At 46.4% G+C, this 18,263-nt stretch overlaps 1 protein-coding gene across 1 annotated transcript in view; it reads right to left on the bottom strand.

Annotated features, from left to right (window-relative positions):
* The window catches only part of LOC123989337 (metal transporter CNNM4), a 64,679-nt gene that overhangs the window by 35,764 nt on the left and 10,652 nt on the right, over window positions 1-18,263 (bottom strand). The window contains 1 exon segment of the mRNA XM_046290275.1: window positions 6,393-6,536. Within this exon segment, the coding sequence (XP_046146231.1) occupies window positions 6,393-6,536 (144 nt within the window).

Genomic DNA, 18,263 nt, shown 5'->3' with positions numbered 1-18,263 from the left:
GAGAGAAAGAGAGAGAGAGAGAAAGAGTAGAGAGAGAGAAAGAAAGAGGAGAGAGAGAGAAAAAGAGTAGAGAGAAAAAGAGTAGGAGAGAGAGAGAGAAAAAGAGTAGAGAAAGAGAAAAAGAGAGAGAGAGAGAAAGAGTAGAGAAAGAGAGAGAGAGAAGAGAGAGAGAGGAGAGAAAGAGAAAGAGAAGAGAGAGATAGAAAAGTAGAGAGTAGAGAGGAGAGAGAGAGAAAGAATAGAGAGAGTAGAGAGAGAAAGAATAGAGAGAGAGTAGAGAGAAAGAATAGAGAGAGAGAGAAAGAGTAGAGAGAGAAAGAGAGAGAGAGAGAACAAGTAGAGAGAGAGTAGAGAGGAGAGAAATAGTAGAGAAAGAGTAGAGTAGAGAGTAGAGAGAGAAAGTAGAGTTTTCCAGTAATAATGAAAAGAGAGAAAGAGAGAAAGAGTAGAGAAAGAGAGAGAGAGAAAGAAAAAGAGAGAGAAAGAGTAGAGAGTAGAGAAAGAGAGAGAGAGAGAAAGAGTAGAGAGAGAGAGAGAGAGAAAGAGTAGAGAGAGAGAAAGAGTAGAGAGAGAAAGAGTAGAGAGAGTAGAGCGAGAGAAAGAGTAGAGAGAGAGAAAGAGATAGAGAGAGAGAGAGAAAGAATAGAGAGAGAGTAGAGAGAAGAGAGAGAAAGAGGATAGAGCGAGTAGAAGAGTAGAGAGAGAGAGAGAAAGAGATAGAGAAGAGAGAGTAGAGAAAGAGAGAGTTGAGAGAGTAGAGAGTAGAGAAAGAGAGAGAGAGAAGAGAAAGAGTAGAGAGTAAGAAAGTAGAGTTTTCCAGTAATAATGAAAATAGAGAAAAGATCATTACAATGTTGGCTACATCTAAATTCAAGTCCAAAGAGTCTGCAATTTAAAGCACTTCAAGCCCAAGAGCTGAGCCCAGGAAGAGCCCTAGTCAGTCAGCTGGAAGTTGGACCTAAGAAAGCAGACACCAGCACTGCTTCAAAAGAAAGAATTCCAATAAGCAAAATCATGAACCAATCAAAAGGAATCATATTTACAATACTGGAAAAACTAAACAAAATCCCAAAGCCGACTAAATTGCTATCTGACCCTAAACAGAGATTATGAATTGGCTGATTATCTCTACTCAGTCAGAGATACGAAGCAGAGACAGATCCTTACCAAGTACAGTCTGAGTGACCACCGATTGGAAATAGAAAGAAGCAGACATAAAAAGACATGGCTACCCAAAGAGGAGCGTGTATGTGGTCACTGCATGACAGGGGAGGTAGAGACAGAGATGCACTTTCTCCTTTACTGTGATAAATATTCCTCACGAAGAGATTCATTATTCACAGAAATTACTACATATATTCCACATTTTTACAAATTGAACCCAGAGGAAAAACTAAGAATACTCATGGGCGAAGGAGCAATGGCTCCTCTTGCAGCCAAATATGTATTTTCCTGCCATAGCCTGATGGACACTGAATAATAACATTTAAGTCATTTAGCAACATTTAATAACATCTGCATAGTAAGCAGTAACTTATTTATTATTACTATTATTGTTATTACTATAATTATTAATGTTTATCATTCCAAATATGGGTGGTAATGGTAGTGATAACAGTTTAGTGATAGTAGTAGTAGTCGGAGTAATGATGATTGTAGTTGTTGTACTGATATAAAGAAGAAGATGACCGTTATTTAGTTATAAATTAGTTATAGTTTCATTTTCCATAATTTGATTTTATATTTATTACATTTCTACTTTTGACTGTTACCATTTTATTGTTATTATTTTTGTATTTAATTTTGTATTATTATTTACTACCATTTTATATTATTATTTGCTATCATTTATAGATTTTGTTACAATGTATATTGTATACATTGTTGCTTTGAGCAATATTGACACAATGTTTTTTCATGCCAATAAAGCAGCTTGAATTAGAATTTGAAAGAGTAGAGAGAGAGAGTAGAGAGAGAGAAAAAGTAGAGAGAGAGAAAGAGTAGAGTAGAGAGAGAGAGAAGAGTAGAGAGAGAAAGAGAGAGAGAAAAGAGAGAGAGAGAGAAAGAGTAGAGAGAGAGAGAGAAAGAGAAGAGAGAGGGAGTAGAGAGAGAGAAAGAGTAGAGAGAGAAAGAGAGAGAGAGATAGAGAGAGAGAGAGAGAGAGAAAGAGTAGAGTAGAGAAAGAGAGAGAGAGAGAAAAGAGAAGAGAGAGAGAGAGAGAGAGAAAGAGTAGAGAGAGAGAGAGAGAAAGAGTAGAGTGGAGAGAGGAGAGTAGAGAGAAAGAGTAGAGAGAGAGAGAGAGAAAGAGTAGAGAGAGAGAAAGAGAAAACTGTATATATAGATATGTATTATATGACATATGTAATGTCTTTATTGTTTTGAAATTTCTGTATGTGTAATGTTTACTGTTAATTTTTATATTTTATTTCACTTTTGTATAGTATCTACCTCACTTGCTTTAGCAATGTTAACACATGTTTCCCATGCCAATAAAGCCCCTTGAATTGAATTGAATTGAGAGAAAGAGAAAGAGGAAAAGAGAGAAAGAGTAGAGAAAGAAAGAGGACAGAAAGAAATAGGAGAGAGGAGAGAAAGAAAGTAGAGAGAGAGAGAAAGAGTAGAGAGAGAGAGAGATAGAGTAGAGAGAGAAAGAGTAGAGAGAGAAAGAGAGAGAAAGAGAGAAAGAGAGAGAGAAAGACTAGAGAGAGACTAGAGAGTAGAGAGAAGACTAGAGAGAGAGAGAGAGAGAAAGAGTAGAGAGAGAAAAAGAGTAGAGAGAGAGAACGAGTAGAGAGAGAGAACGAGTAGAGAGAGAGAAGAGTAGAGAGAGAGAGAAAGAGTAGAGAGAGAGTAGAGAAGAGAACGAGTAGAGAGAGAAGAGTAGAGAGAGAGAAAGAGTAGAGAGAGAGTGAACGAGTAGAGAGAGAGAAAAAGAGTAGAGAGAGATAAAGAGTAGAGAGAGAGAAGAGTAGAGAGAGAACGAGTAGAGAGAGAGAACGAGTAGAGAGAGAGAACGAGTATAGAGAGAGAGAAAGAGTAGAGAGAGAGAAAGAGAGAGAGACAAAAAAACGAGTAGAGAGAGAAAACAGAGTAGAGAGAGAAAAGAGTAGAGAGAGAGAAAAGAGTAGAGAGAGAGAACGAGTAGAGAGAGAGAAAATAGTAGAGAGAGAGAAAGAGTAGAGAGAGAGAGAAAGAGTAGAGAGAGAGAACAAGTAGAGAGAGAGAAAAAGAGTAGAGAGAGAAAACAAGTAGAGAGAGAGGAGAGAAAGAAAGAGAGAGAGAGAAGAGAGAGGTAGTACTTATTTATTATATAAAGAAGAAGATAACAAGAAAGATTAGAGAGAAAGAGTAGAGAGAGAAAGAGTAGAGAGAAAAAAGGAGAGAGAGAAAGTAGAGAGAAGAAAGTAGAGAGAGAGGAGAGAAAGAAAGAGAGAGAGAGAAAGAGTAAGAGAGAGAAGAAAGATTAGAGAGAGAGAAAGAGTAGAGAGAAAAAAAGAGAGAGAGAGATAAAGAGTAGAGAGAAAGTAGAGAGCAAGTAGAGAGAGAGAGAAAGAAAGAAAGAGAGAGTAAAGAGAGAGAGAAATAGTAGAGAGAGAGAGAGAAAGAGTAGAGAGAGGAGAGAAAGAAGAGAGAGAAAGAGTAGAGAGAAAGAAAGAAGAAAAGAGTCAGACAAGAGAGAGAGAAAGAGTGCAAGAGAGAAAGTAGAGAGTGAGAGAGAAGAAAGAGTAGAGAGAGAAAGAATGAGAGAGAGAACAGAGTAGAGAGAAAGAGTAAAATCATGAAAAGAGAGAGAGAAAGAGTAGAGAGAGAAAAAAGTAGAGAGAGTAGAGAAAGAGTAGAGAGAGAAAGAGAGAGAGAAAGAGAAAGAAAGAGAGAGAGAGAGAGAGAAAAGAGAGAGAGAGAGAGCTGTATATATAGAAGAGAGAGAGAAGAGATTTGCACTTTTCTTTAAGAGTAGAGAGAGAAGAGAAAGAAGAGTATTCCACAGAGCGAGAGAAAGAGTAAAAGCGAATTAAAGAAAGAGAGAAGAAAGAAAGAGTAGAGAGTAGAGAGAACAAGTAGAGAGAAGAGAGAACAAGTAGAGAGAGAAAACAAGTAGAGAGTTTAGGAGAGAGAAAGAAGAGAGAGAGAAGAGAGAGGTTTAAAGATTAGAGAGATGAGAGTAGAGAGAAAGAGTAGAGAGAAAGTAGAGAGAGAAAGTAGAGAGAACAAGAGAGAGAGAGGAGAGAAAGAAAGAGAGAGAGAGAGAGAGAGGAATTATTAGAGCTAGATTTAGAGAGAGAAAGAGAAAGAGAGAAAGTAGAGAGAGAAAGTAGAGAGCAATAGAGAGAGAAAGAAAGAAAGAGAAAGAGAAAGAGAGAGAAATAGTAGAGAGAGGAGAGAGAAAGAGAGAGAGAGGAGAGAAAGAATTAGTAGAAAGAGAGAGAGAGAAAGAAAGAAGAAAGAGTAGAGAGTAGAGAGAAAGAGTAGAGAGAGAAAGAGAGAGTGAGAATGAGTAGAGAGAAAGAAAGAGTAGAGAGAGAAAGAGAGAGAGAGAGAAAGAGTAGAGAGAGTAGAGAAAGAGTAGAGAGAGAAAGAGAGAGAAAGAGAAAGAAAGAGAGAGAGAGAGAGAAAGAGTAGAGAGAGAGAGAAAGAGTAGAGAGAGAAAAGTAGAGAGAGAAAAAAAGAGTAGAGCGAGAGAAAGAGAGAGAGAGAAAGAAAGAGTAGAGAGAGAGAGAACAAGTAGAGAGAGAGAACAAGTAGAGAGAGAGAACAAGAGAGAGAGAGAACAAGTAGAGAGAGAGAAACAAGTAGAGAGAGAGAACAAGTAGAGAGAGAGAACAAGTAGAGAGAGAGAGAAAAGTAGAGAGAGAGAAAGAGAGAGAGAGAGAGAGAAGAAAGAGTAGAGAGAGAGAGAAAGAGTAGAGAGAGAACAAGGAGAGAGGAGAGAAAGAAAGAGTAGAGAGAGAAAGAGAGAGAGAGAGAGAGAAAGAGTAGAGAGAGAGAAAGAGTAGAGAGAGTAGAGAGAAAGAGTAGAGAAACAAAGAGTAGAGAGAGAAGAGAAAGAAAGTAGAGAGAGAAGAGTAGAGAGAGAGAAAGAGAGAGAGAGAGTAGAGAGAAAGAGTAGAGAGAGGAGAGAAAAAGAGTAGAGAAGAGAGAAAAGAAAGAGAGAGAAAGAAAGAGTAGAGAGAGAAAGAAGAGAGTAGAGAGAAAGAGAGAGAGTAGAGAGAGAGAAAGAGTAGACAGAAAGAGTAGAGAGCGAAAGAGTAGAGAGAGAAAGAGAAAGAGAGAGAGAGAGAGAGAGAAAGAGAGAGAGAGTGGAGAGAAAAAGAGTAGAGAGTGGAGAGAAAGAGTAGAGAGAGTAGAGAGTAGAGAGAGAAAGAAAAGTAGAGAAAGAGTAGAGAGGGGAAGAGTAGAGAGAGAGAGCGTAGAGAGAGGGAAGAGTAGAGAGAGAGTAGAGTAGAGAGAGAGTAGAGAGAAAGAGAGAGAAGAGTAGAGAGAGAGAGAGAGAGAGAGAGAGAGTAGAGAAGAGAGAGAGAGAGAGAGAAAAGAGAGAGAAAGTAGAAAGAGTAGAGAGAGAAATAGTAGAGAGAGAGAGGAAAGAGGAAGAGTAGAGAGAAAGAGAGGGAAGAGTAGAGAGAGTAGAGTAGAGAGAGAAAGTAGAGAGAGTAGAGAGAGGGGAAGAGTAGAGAAAGAGTAGAGAAAGAGAGAGAGAGAGGGAAGAGAATGAAGAGAGAGGGAAGAGAGAGAGAGAGGGGAAGAGTAGAGAGAGTAGAGTAGAGAGAGAAAGTAGAGAGAGAGAGAGAGAGAGAGAGTAGAGAGAGAGAGAGAAAGAGAGTAGAGAGTAGAGAGAAAGAGAGTAGAGAGAGAAAATAGGAAGAGAGGATAGAGGGAAAATGACAACAGCCATGTTTACCACGAGTGAATTCACTATCTACAAAAAACATTTTTTAGGAGGATGGGAGCTTCGTTCTCTTTATGTATTTTTCTGTTGACAATCCTGAAATGAGATGGGACACAGTGATAGAGGGGAGATGACAGTATGACATTGGTGGAGGGGTTGGCATTCTGAAGGTCATGTGTGTTGGGAAACTGCAACACTGCCTCTGTTTCAATACAACACAACTCCTCCGGAAGAGCTGATAGGTAGGGTTTTGCTCCAGCCCTACACTTGAACACACGATTCAGTTAGACAAGGGCCTCTGGAGAAGCTGTTTCTTTAAATCAGCTGTGTTAGAACAGGGTTGGAAACAAATCTTGCAGGAGGGTTGTTCTCCAGGAGTAATGTTAACCAATTGCCATTCATAATTTAACTCATTACACTCCAGTTCACTACAGAAGAAGTAAATTGACTCTGGACTGATCCATTGTCAATCTGTAGTTTAAATCAGGGTTAGTTGATGTCGACTCACTATAAAGGTCAGACTCATCCAGGATCTCTGATTTGATGATCTCCTCGATGACATCCTCCAAGGTGACCAATCCCAGCACCTCGTAGAAGGGATCCCCCTCCCCCTCGCTGTTCACTTTCTGAACGATGGCCAGGTGAGATTTACCTGGAAGGGTGAACACCAGAGAGAGTCAAGGCCAGAACCCACAACACCAAGAAGCAGAAAATACCCAGACCCAGTGTTTCCCAGTGAGACTGTGACGAGACCAAGATCAGTCAGTACTTGGGTTAATCAGTCAGTCAGTACTGGGGTCAGTCAATCAGTCAGTACTGGGGTCAGTCAGTCAGTACTGTGGTCAGTTAATCAGTCAGTCAGTACTGTGGTCAGTTAATCAGTCAGTCAGTACTGGGGTCAGTCCTTCTGTAGCTCAGTTGGTAGAGCATGGCGCTTGTAACGCCAGGGTAGTGGGTTCGATCCCCGGGACCACCCATACGTAGAATGTATGCACACATGACTGTAAGTCGCTTTGGATAAAAGCGTCTGCTAAATGGCATATATTATATTATTATTAGTCAGTCAGTACTGTGTTCAGTTAATCAGTTAGTCAGTACTGGGGTCAGTTCATCAGTCAGTCCGTCAGTACAGGGGTCAGTTAACCAGTCAGGCAGTACGGGGGTCAATCAGTCAGTCAGTACTGGGGTCAATCAATCAGTCAGTCAGTCAGTACTGGTGTCAATCAGTCAGTCAGTACTGGGGTCAGTCAGTCAGCACTGGGGTCAGACAGTCAGCACTAGGGTCAGTCAGTCAGTCAGTACTGGGGTCAGTCAGTCAGTACTGGGGTCAGTTCATCAGTCAGTCAGTCCGTCAGTACAGGGGTCAGTTAAACAGTCAGTCAGTACTGGTGTCAGTTAGTCAGTCAGTACTGGGGTAAATCAGTCAGTCAGTACTGGGGTCAGTCGGTCAGTCAGTACTGGAGTCAATCAGTCAGTCAGTCAGTACTGGGGTCAGTCTGTACTGGGGTCAATCAGTCAGTCAGTCAGTAATGGGGTCAATCAGTCAGTCAATCAGTACTGGGGTCAATCAGTCAGTCAGTCAGTACTGGGGTCAGTCTGTACTGGGGTCAATCAGTCAGTCAGTCAGTAATGGGGTCAATCAGTCAGTCAATCAGTACTGGGGTCAATCAGTCAGTCAATCAGTACTGGGGTCAGTCAGTCTGTACTGGGGTCAATCAGTCAGTCAGACAGTAATGGGGTCAATCAGTACTGGGGTCAATCAGTCAGTCAATCAGTACTGGGGTAAATCAGTCAGTCAGTCAGTACTGGGGTCAATCAGTCAGTCAATCAGTACGGAGGTCAGTCAGTCAGTCAGTACTGGAGTCAGTCAGTCAGTACCGGAGTCAGTCAGTCAGTACTGGGGTCAGTCAATCAGTCAGTACTGGAGTCAGTCAGTCAGTACTGGGGTCAGTCAGTCAGTACTGGGGTCAGTCTGTACTGGGGTCAATCAGTCAGTCAGTCAGTAATGGGGTCAATCAGTACTGGGGTCAATCAGTCAGTCAGTCAGTACTGGGGTCAGTCCGTACTGGGGTCAATCAGTCAGTCAGTCAGTAATGGGGTCAATCAGTCAGTCAATCAGTACTTGGGTCAGTCAGTCAGTACTGGAGTCAGTCAATCAGTACTGGGGTCAGTCAGTCAGTCAGTCAGTACTGGGGTCAGTCAGTCACTGGAGTCAGTCAATCAGTACTGGGGTCAGTCAGTCAGTCAGTACTGGGGTCACTGGGGTCAGTCAGTCAGTACTGGGGTCAGTCAATCAGTCAGTACTGGGGTCAGTCAGTCAGTCAGTACTGGGGTCAGTCAGTACTGGGGTCAATCAGTGAGTCAATCAGTACTGGGGTCAGTCAGTCAGTCAGTACTGAGTCAGTCAGTCAGTCAGTCAGTACTGGGGTCAGTCTGTCAGTCAGTACTGGGGTCAATCAGTCAGTCAGTCAGTACTGGGGTCAATCTGTACTGGGGTCAGTCTGTCAGTCAGTACTGGGGTCAATCTGTACTGGGGTCAGTCTGTCTGTCAGTACTGGGGTCAATCAGTCAGTCAATCAGTACTGGGGTCAATCAGTCAGTCAGTCAGTACTGGGGTCAGTCTGTACTGGGGTCAATCAGTCAGTCAGTCAGTAATGGGGTCAATCAGTCAGTCAGTCAGTACTGGGGTCAGTCAGACAGTCAGTACTGGGGTCAGTCAGTCAGTCAGTACTGGAGTCAGTCAGTCAGTCAGTACTGGGGTCAGTCAGTACTGGGGTCAGTTCATCAATCAGTCAGTCCGTCAGTACAGGGGTCAGTTAAACAGTCAGTCAGTATTGGGGTCAGTTAGTCAGTCAGTACTGGGGTAAATCAGTCAGTCAGTACTGGAGTCAGTCAGTCAGTCAGTCAGTACTGGGGTCAATCAGTCTGTCAGTCAGTACTGGGGTCAATCAGTCAGTCAGTCAGTACTGGGGTCAGTCTGTACTGGGGTCAATCAGTCAGTCAATCAGTACTGGGGTCAATCAGTCAGTCAATCAGTACTGGGGTCTGTACTGGGGTCAAGTTAGTCAGTCAGTAATGGGGTCAATCTGTCAGTCAGTCAGTAATGGGGTTAATCAGTCAGTCAATCAGTACTTGGGTCAGTCAGTCAGTACTGGAGTCAGTCAATCAGTACTGGGGTCAGTCAGTCAGTCAGTACTGGGGTCAGTAAGTACTGGGGTCAATCAGTCAGTCAGTCAGTACTGGGGTCAGTCAGTCAGTCAGTACTGGGGTCAGTCAGTCAGTCAGTACTGGGGTCAGTCAGTCAGTCAGTACTGGGGTCAGTCAGTACTGGGGTCAATCAGTCAGTCAGTCAGTACTGGAGTCAGTCAGTACTGGGGTCAATCAGTCAGTCAATCAGTACTGGGGTCAGTCAGTCAGTCAGTACTGGAGTCAGTCAGTCAGTACTGGAGTTAGTCAGTCAGTACTGGGGTCAGTCAATCAGTCAGTACTGGGGTCAGTCAGTCAGTCAGTACTGGAGTCAGTCAGTCAGTACTGGGGTCAGTCAGTCAGTACTGGGGTCAGTCAGTCAGTCAGTACTGGGGTCAGTCAGTCAGTCAGTCAGTACTGGGGTCAATCAGTCAGTCAGTCAGTTAGAAGCTGCTTCGTAAAATCAGATGTGTTATAACAGGTTTGGAAACAAATCCTACAGGAGGGTTGTTCTCCAGGAGTAGTGTTAACCAATTGTCAGTCAGTCAGTCAGTACTGGGGTCAGTTCATCAGTCAGTCAGTACTGGGGGTCAGTTCATCAGTCAGTCAGTCTGTCAGTACATGGATCAGTTAAACAGTCAGTCAGTACTGGGGTCAATCAGTCAGTACTGGGGTCAATCAGTTAGTCAGTACTGGGGTCAGTTCATCAGTCCGTCAGTACTGGGGTCAGTTCATCAGTCCGTCAGTACTGGGGTCAATCAGTCAGTCAGTACTGGGGTCAGTTTATCAGTCAGTCAGTACTGGGGCCAGTTCATCAGTCAGTCAGTACTGGGGTCAGTCAGTCAGTACTGGGGACAGTCAGTCAGTACTGGGGTCAATCAGTCAGTCAGTCAGTACTGGGATCAATCAGTCAGTCAGTCAGTCAGTACTGGGGTCAGTCAGTCAGTACTGGGGACAGTCAGTCAGTACTGGGGTCAATCAGTCAGTCAGTCAGTACTGGGATCAATCAGTCAGTCAGTCAGTCAGTACTGGGGTCAGTCAGTCAGTACTGGGGACAGTCAGTCAGTACTGGGGTCAATCAGTCAGTCAGTACTGGGGTCAGTTAAACAGTCAGTCAGTACGGGGGACAATCAGACAGTCAGTCTCTACTGGGGTCAATCAGTCAGTCAGTCAGTACTGGGATCAATCAGTCAGTCAGTCAGTACTGGGGTCAGTCAGTCAGTACTGGGGACAGTCAGTCAGTACTGGGGTCAATCAGTCAGTCAGTACTGGGGTCAATCAGTCAGTACTGGGATCAGTCAGTCAGTCAGTACCGGGGCCAGTTCATCAGTCAGTCAGTACTGGGGTCAGTTAATCAGTCAGTACTGTAGTCAGTCAGTGGGTCAATCAGCTGGAGTCGATGGTGTTGTGAAATATCTGAATATTGAGAGGAGTTCCTGGGTGTTAGGGTACTGGAGGTAGTCTACTTAAGTGTACTGTATATAGTAAGTCACATAACATCACCCCCCCCCTCTCTGGTTCTTCCCCCAGTCCTCCTCTCTTTAAGCTCTAAATCCATACAAGAAAGGGGGATGGGGATAGAGAGACAGAAGGGGGTAATCCATCTCCTGGTTTACTATTTCTCCTCTCCGCTCTTATCCTCTCTCCGCTCTTATCCTCCTCTCCGCTCTTATCCTCCTCTCTCCGCTCTTACCCTCCTCTCTCCGCTCTTACCCTCCTCTCTCTGCTCTTATCCTCCTCTCTCCGCTCTTATCTTCCTCTCCGTTCTTATCTTCCTCTTATCCTCCTCTCCGCTCTTTTCCTCCTCTCCATGCTCTTATCCTCCTCTCCGCTCTTATCCTTCTCTTATCCTCCTCTCCACTCTTATCCTCCTCTCTCCGCTCTTATCCTCCTCTCTCCGCTCTTATCCTCCTCTCTCCGCTCTTATCCTCCTCTCTCCGCTCTTATCCTCCTCTCTCCGCTCTTATCCTCCTCTCTCCGCTCTTATCCTCCTCTCTCCGCTCTTATCCTCCTCTCTCCGCTCTTATCCTCCTCTCTCCGCTCTTATCCTCCTCTCTCCGCTCTTATCCTCCTCTCCGCTCTTATCCTCCTCTCCGCTCTTATCCTCCTCTCCGCTCTTACCCTTCTCGTATCCTCCTCTCCACTCTTATCCTTCTCGTATCCTCCTCTCCGCTCTTATCCTTCTCGTATCCTCCTCTCCGCTCTTATCCTTCTCGTATCCTCCTCTCCGCTCTTATCCTTCTCTTATCCTCCTCTCCGCTCTTATCCTTCTCTTATCCTCCTCTCCGCTCTTATCCTCCTCTCCTCTCTTATCCTCCTCTCCGCTCTTATCCTCCTCTCCGCTCTTATTCTCCTCTCCGCCCTTATCCTCCTCTCCGCCCTTATCCTTCTCGTATCCTCCTCTCTGCTCTTATCCTCTTATCCTTCTTATCCTCCTCTCCGCTCTTAGCCTCCTCTCCACTCTTAGCCTCCTCTCTTATCCTCCTCTCCGCTCTTATCTTCCTCGTATCCTCCTCTCCGCTCTTATCCTCCTCGTATCCTCCTTTCCGCTCTTATCCTCCTCTCCGCTCTTATCCTCCTCGTATCCTCCTCTCCGCTCTTATCCTCCTCTCCGCTCTTATCCTCCTCTCCGCTCTTATCTTCCTCGTATCCTCCTCTCCGCCCTCATCCTTCTCGTATCCTCCTCTCTGCTCTTATCCTCTTATCCTTCTTATCCTCCTCTCCACTCTTAGCCTCCTCTCTCCGCTCTTATCCTCCTCTCCGCTCTTATCCTCCTCTCCGCTCTTATCCTCCTCTCCGCTCTTATCCTCCTCTCTCCGCTCTTACCCTCCTCTCTCCGCTCTTACCCTCCTCTCTCCGCTCTTACCCTCCTCTCTCTGCTCTTATCCTCCTCTCTCCGCTCTTATCTTCCTCTCCGTTCTTATCTTCCTCTTATCCTCCTCTCCGCTCGTATCTTCCTCTTATCCTCCTCTCCGCTCTTTTCCTCCTCTCCATGCTCTTATCCTCCTCTCCGCTCTTATCCTTCTCTTATCCTCCTCTCCACTCTTATCCTCCTCTCTCCGCTCGTATCCTCCTCTCTCCGCTCTTATCCTCCTCTCTCCGCTCTTATCCTCCTCTCTCCGCTCTTATCCTCCTCTCTCCGCTCTTATCCTCCTCTCTCCGCTCTTATCCTCCTCTCTCCGCTCTTATCCTCCTCTCTCCGCTCTTATCCTCCTCTCCGCTCTTATCCTCCTCTCCGCTCTTACCCTTCTCGTATCCTCCTCTCCACTCTTATCCTTCTCGTATCCTCCTCTCCGCTCTTATCCTTCTCGTATCCTCCTCTCCGCTCTTATCCTTCTCATATCCTCCTCTCCGCTCTTATCCTTCTCTTATCCTCCTCTCCGCTCTTATCCTTCTCTTATCCTCCTCTCCGCTCTTATCCTCCTCTCCTCTCTTATCCTCCTCTCCGCTCTTATCCTCCTCTCCGCCCTTATCCTCCTCTCCGCCCTTATCCTTCTCGTATCCTCCTCTCTGCTCTTATCCTCTTATCCTTCTTATCCTCCTCTCCGCTCTTAGCCTCCTCTCTCCGCTCTTATCCTCCTCGAATCCTCCTCTCCGCTCTTATCCTCCTCTCCGCTCTTATCCTCAGAAGTATCCTCCTCTCCGCTCTTATCCTCCTCTCCGCTCTTATCCTCCTCTCCGCTCTTATCTTCCTCGTATCCTCCTCTCCGCTCTTATCTTCCTCTTATCCTCCTCTCTTGCTCTTATCCTTCTCTTATCCTCCTCTCAGCTCTTATCCTTCTCGTATCCTCCTCTCCGCTCTTATCTTCCTCTTATCCTCCTCTCTGCTCTTATCCTTCTCGTATCCTCCTCTCCGCTCTTATCCTCCTCTCCACTCTTATCCCCCTCTCCGCTCTTATCCTCTTATCCTCCTCTCCGCTCTTATCTTCCTCTTATCCTCCTCTCCGCTCTTATCCTCCTCTCCGCTCTTATCCTCCTCTCCGCTCTTACCCTTCTCGTATCCTCCTCTCCGCTCTTATCCTTCTCGTATCCTCCTCTCCGCTCTTATCCTTCTCATATCCTCCTCTCCGCTCTTATCCTTCTCATATCCTCCTCTCCGCTCTTATCCTCCTCTCCGCTCTTATCCTTCTCTTATCCTTCTCTCCGCTCTTATCCTTCTCTTACCCTCCTCTCCGCTCTTATCCTTCTCTTACCCTCCTCTCCGCTCTTATCCTCCTCTCCGCCCTTATCCTCCTCTCCGCCCTTATCCTTCTCGTATCCTCCTCTCCGCTCTTATCCTCCTCTCCTCTCTTATCCTCCTCTCCGCTCTTATCCTCCTCTCCGCTCTTATTCTCCTCTCCGCTCTTAGCCTCCTCTCCGCCCTTATCCTCCTCTCCGCCCTTATCCTTCTCGTATCCTCCTCTCTGCTCTTATCCTCTTATCCTTCTTATCCTCCTCTCCGCTCTTAGCCTCCTCTCCACTCTTAGCCTCCTCTCTCCGCTCTTATCCTCCTCGTATCCTCCTCTCCGCTCTTATCCTCTCCGCTCTTATCCTCCTCGTATCCTCCTCTCCGCTCTTATCCTCCTCTCCGCTCTTATCCTCCTCTCCGCTCTTATCTTCCTCGTATCCTCCTCTCCGCTCTTATCTTCCTCTTATCCTCCTCTCTTGCTCTTATCCTCCTCTCAGATCTTATCCTTCTCGTATCCTCCTCTCCGCTCTTATCTTCCTCTTATCCTCCTCTCTGCTCTTATACTTCTCGTATCCTCCTCTCCGCTCTTATCCTCCTCTCCACTCTTATCCCCCTCTCCGCTCTTATCCTCTTATCCTCCTCTCCGCTCTTATCTTCCTCTTATCCTCCTCTCCGCTCTTATCCTCCTCTCCGCTCTTATCCTCCTCTCCGCTCTTACCCTTCTCGTATCCTCCTCTCCGCTCTTATCCTTCTCGTATCCTCCTCTAAGCTCTTATCCTTCTCATATCCTCCTCTCCGCTCTTATCCTTGTCATATCCTCCTCTCCGCTCTTATCCTCCTCTCCGCTCTTATCCTGCTCTTATCCTTCTCTCCGCTCTTATCCTTCTCTTATCCTCCTCTCCGCTCTTATCCTTCTCTTACCCTCCTCTCCGCTCTTATCCTCCTCTCCGCTCTTATCCTCCTCTCCGCCCTTATCCTCCTCTCCGCCCTTATCCTTCTCGTATCCTCCTCTCCGCTCTTATCCTCCTCTCCGCTCTTATCCTCCTCTCCGCTCTTATCCTCCTCTCCGCTCTTATCCTCCTCTCCGCCCTTATCCTCCTCTCCGCCCTTATCCTTCTCGTATCCTCCTCTCCGCTCTTATCCTCCTCTCCGCTCTCAACCTCCTCTCCGCTCTCATGCTCCTCTCTCCGCTCTTATGCTCCTCTCTCCGCTCTTATGCTCCTCTCTCCGCTCTTATGCTCCTCTCTCCGCTCTTATGCTCCTCTCTCCGCTCTTATGCTCCTCTTATCCTCCTCTCCGCTCTTATCCTCCTCTCTCCGCTCTTATCCTCCTCTCTCCGCTCTTATGCTCCTCTTATCCTCCTCCCCGCTCTTATCCTCTCTACACACTGTTCTGTGTATTTTACAAGCTCTGTCACACATATAATATTGAGTGTGATATACCCTATTGAATTTTCAGCCTGCACGTAAAGGGACAGCGAACACACAGTGGGAATTGATTGGCTGAGTCAGTCAACCTAACACACACACACATATACTGTATACCTTCCCACTGACAACACAGCTGACATCTCAAACACTGCTGTCACCCTCCAGCCAATAAAGAAGAGAGTAGACACACACCAGTGGGTCAGAAGAGTGAGGTCACACGGTGATTATAGTCACAGCGATGATCTGAATGCGTGGTTGTTAGGCTCAGTCAGTGTCGTCCATCTTTGATCTCTGACTGTCTGTAGTGTGAAGATCAGCACTGTCCTGTCACTATCCCTCCACTAGGTCACCATGCTGTCTAACCGCAGATACAAGGCTACTTCAACAACTAACCCTTAACCCTCACTGACCTTGTCCCCAACCTTACTCATGTGTTAATGTTGGGATGGAACAAAAGTCTGCATATCCTGTGGGTCTGCAGGACCAGGTGGGGCACTTTACTGTTAGCACCACAGGCACTTTGGCAGCAGCAGCAGCTTGCTCTACAGCTGAGACCCCAGCTCCAGACTGACAGTTCAGCTGTTCCCAACAGATCCAGTCAACCCACTGGTCACCCAGAGAGTGGGTGACCCTCTTTACAATAAGGCCTAGGCTATATATATATATAAACAGTTATGACAGCTGGTGACATCTGTTATTCTTCACACCCTCTCAATGATACAAACTGTAGTTTGGGTCAGCTAACTGGCAAGGCATATAGTTAGCAACCTAGGTTGTGTTATAAGCAAAATCAAAAGACTTGATGTTGATAACATGCGTTACAACATTTGAGTGAGGGGTTACAACAGCCTAGCTATCCTAGCCCCTGGATAGCCCTAAGACTGAATGACGATAGCAGCCCTAAGACTGAATGACGATAGCAGCCCTAAGACTGAATGACGATAGCAGCCCTAAGACTGAATGACGATAGCAGCCCTAAGACTGAGAGACGATAGCAGCCCTAAGACTGAGACGATAGCAGCCCTAAGACTGAATGACGATAGCAGCCCTAAGACTGAGAGACGATAGCAGCCCTAAGACTGAGAGACGATAGCAGCCCTAAGACTGAATGACGATAGCAGCCCTAAGACTGAGAGACGATAGCAGCCCTAAGACTGAATGACGATAGCAGCCCTAAGACTGAATGACGATAGCAGCCCTAAGACTGAATGATGATAGCAGCCCTAAGACTGAATGACGATAGCAGCCCTAAGACTGAATGACGATAGCAGCCCTAAGACTGAATGACGATAGCAGCCCTAAGACTGAATGACGATAGCAGCCCTAAGACTGAATGACGATAGCAGCCCTAAGACTGAATGACGATAGCAGCCCTAAGAGTGAGTGACGATAGCAGCCCTAAGACTGAATGACGATAGCAGCCCTAAGACTGAGAGACGATAGCAGCCCTAAGACTGAATGACGATAGCAGCCCTAAGACTGAAGTGACGATAGCAGCCCTAAGAGAGTGAGCCCTGACGATAGCAGCCCTAAGAGTGAGTGACGATAGCAGCCCTAAGACTGAGTGACGATAGCAGCCCTAAGACTGAATGACGATAGCAGCCCTAAGACTGAATGACGATAGCAGCCCTAAGACTGAAAGACGATAGCAGCCCTAAGACTGAGAGACGATAGCAGCCCTAAGACTGAATGACGATAGCAGCCCTAAGACTGAATGACGATAGCAGCCCTAAGACTGAGAGACGATAGCAGCCCTAAGACTGAGAGACGATAGCAGCCCTAAGACTGAGAGACGATAGCAGCCCTAAGACTGAGAGACGATAGCAGCCCTAAGACTGAATGACGATAGCAGCCCTAAGACTGAGAGACGATAGCAGCCCTAAGACTGAATGACGATAGCAGCCCTAAGACTGAGTGACGATAGCAGCCCTAAGACTGAATGACGATAGCAGCCCTAAGACTGAATGACGATAGCAGCCCTAAGACTGAATGACGATAGCAGCCCTAAGACTGAATGACGATAGCAGCCCTAAGACTGAATGACGATAGCAGCCCTAAGACTGAATGACGATAGCAGCCCTAAGACTGAATGACGATAGCAGCCCTAAGACTGAATGACGATAGCAGCCCTAAGACTGAATGACGATAGCAGCCCTAAGAGTGAGTGACGATAGCAGCCCTAAGACTGAATGACGATAGCAGCCCTAAGAGTGAGAGACGATAGCAGCCCTAAGAGTGAGTGACGATAGCAGCCCTAAGAGTGAGTGACGATAGCAGCCCTAAGAGTGAGTGACGATAGCAGCCCTAAGAGTGAGTGACGATAGCAGCCCTAAGAGTGAGTGACGATAGCAGCCCTAAGAGTGAGTGACGATAGCAGCCCTAAGAGTGAGTGACGATAGCAGCCCTAAGAGTGAGTGACGATAGCAGCCCTAAGAAGAGTGAGTGACGATAGCAGCCCTAAGAGTGAGTGACGATAGCAGCCCTAAGAGTGAGTGACGATAGCAGCCCTAAGAGTGAGTGACGATAGCAGCCCTAAGAGTGAGAGACGATAGCAGCCCTAAGAGTGAGTGACGATAGCAGCCCTAAGAGTGAGTGACGATAGCAGCCCTAAGAGTGAGTGACGATAGCAGCCCTAAGACTGAATGACGATAGCAGCCCTAAGACTGAGTGACGATAGCAGCCCTAAGACTGAGTGACGATAGCAGCCCTAAGAGTGAGTGACGATAGCAGCCCTAAGAGTGAGTGACGATAGCAGCCCTAAGAGTGAGTGACGATAGCAGCCCTAAGAGTGAGTGACGATAGCAGCCCTAAGAGTGAGTGACGATAGCAGCCCTAAGACTGAGAGACGATAGCAGCCCTAAGAGTGAGAGACGATAGCAGCCCTAAGAGTGAGTGACGATAGCAGCCCTAAGAGTGAGTGACGATAGCAGCCCTAAGAGTGAGTGACGATAGCAGCCCTAAGAGTGAGTGACGATAGCAGCCCTAAGAGTGAGACGATAGCAGCCCTAAGAGTGAGAGACGATAGCAGCCCTAAGAGTGAGAGACGATAGCAGCCCTAAGAGTGAGAGACGATAGCAGCCCTGAGAGTGAGTGACGATAGCAGCCCTAAGAGTGAGAGACGATAGCAGCCCTAAGAGTGAGTGACGATAGCAGCCCTAAGACTGAGTGACGATAGCAGCCCTAAGAGTGAGTGACGATAGCAGCCCTAAGAGTGAGTGACGATAGCAGCCCTAAGAGTGAGTGACGATAGCAGCCCTAAGACTGAGTGACGATAGCAGCCCTAAGAGTGAGTGACGATAGCAGCCCTAAGAGTGCAGAGACTGATAGCAGCCCTAAGAGTGAATGACGATAGCAGCCCTAAGAGTGAGAGACGATAGCAGCCCTAAGAGTGAGAGACGATAGCAGCCCTAAGACTGAATGACGATAGCAGCCCTAAGACTGAATGACGATAGCAGCCCTAAGACTGAATGACGATAGCAGCCCTAAGAGCCCTGAGAGACGATAGCAGCCCTAAGACAGAGACGATAGCAGCCCTAAGAGAGAGTGACGGTAGCAGCCCTAAGACTGAGAGACGATAGCAGACCTAAGACTGAGA

The sequence above is a fragment of the Oncorhynchus gorbuscha genome, linkage group LG11 (genome assembly GCF_021184085.1).
Source record: "Oncorhynchus gorbuscha isolate QuinsamMale2020 ecotype Even-year linkage group LG11, OgorEven_v1.0, whole genome shotgun sequence".
NCBI classification, from domain to species: domain Eukaryota; kingdom Metazoa; phylum Chordata; class Actinopteri; order Salmoniformes; family Salmonidae; genus Oncorhynchus; species Oncorhynchus gorbuscha.
This window is presented reverse-complemented; position numbering and strand designations above follow the sequence as displayed.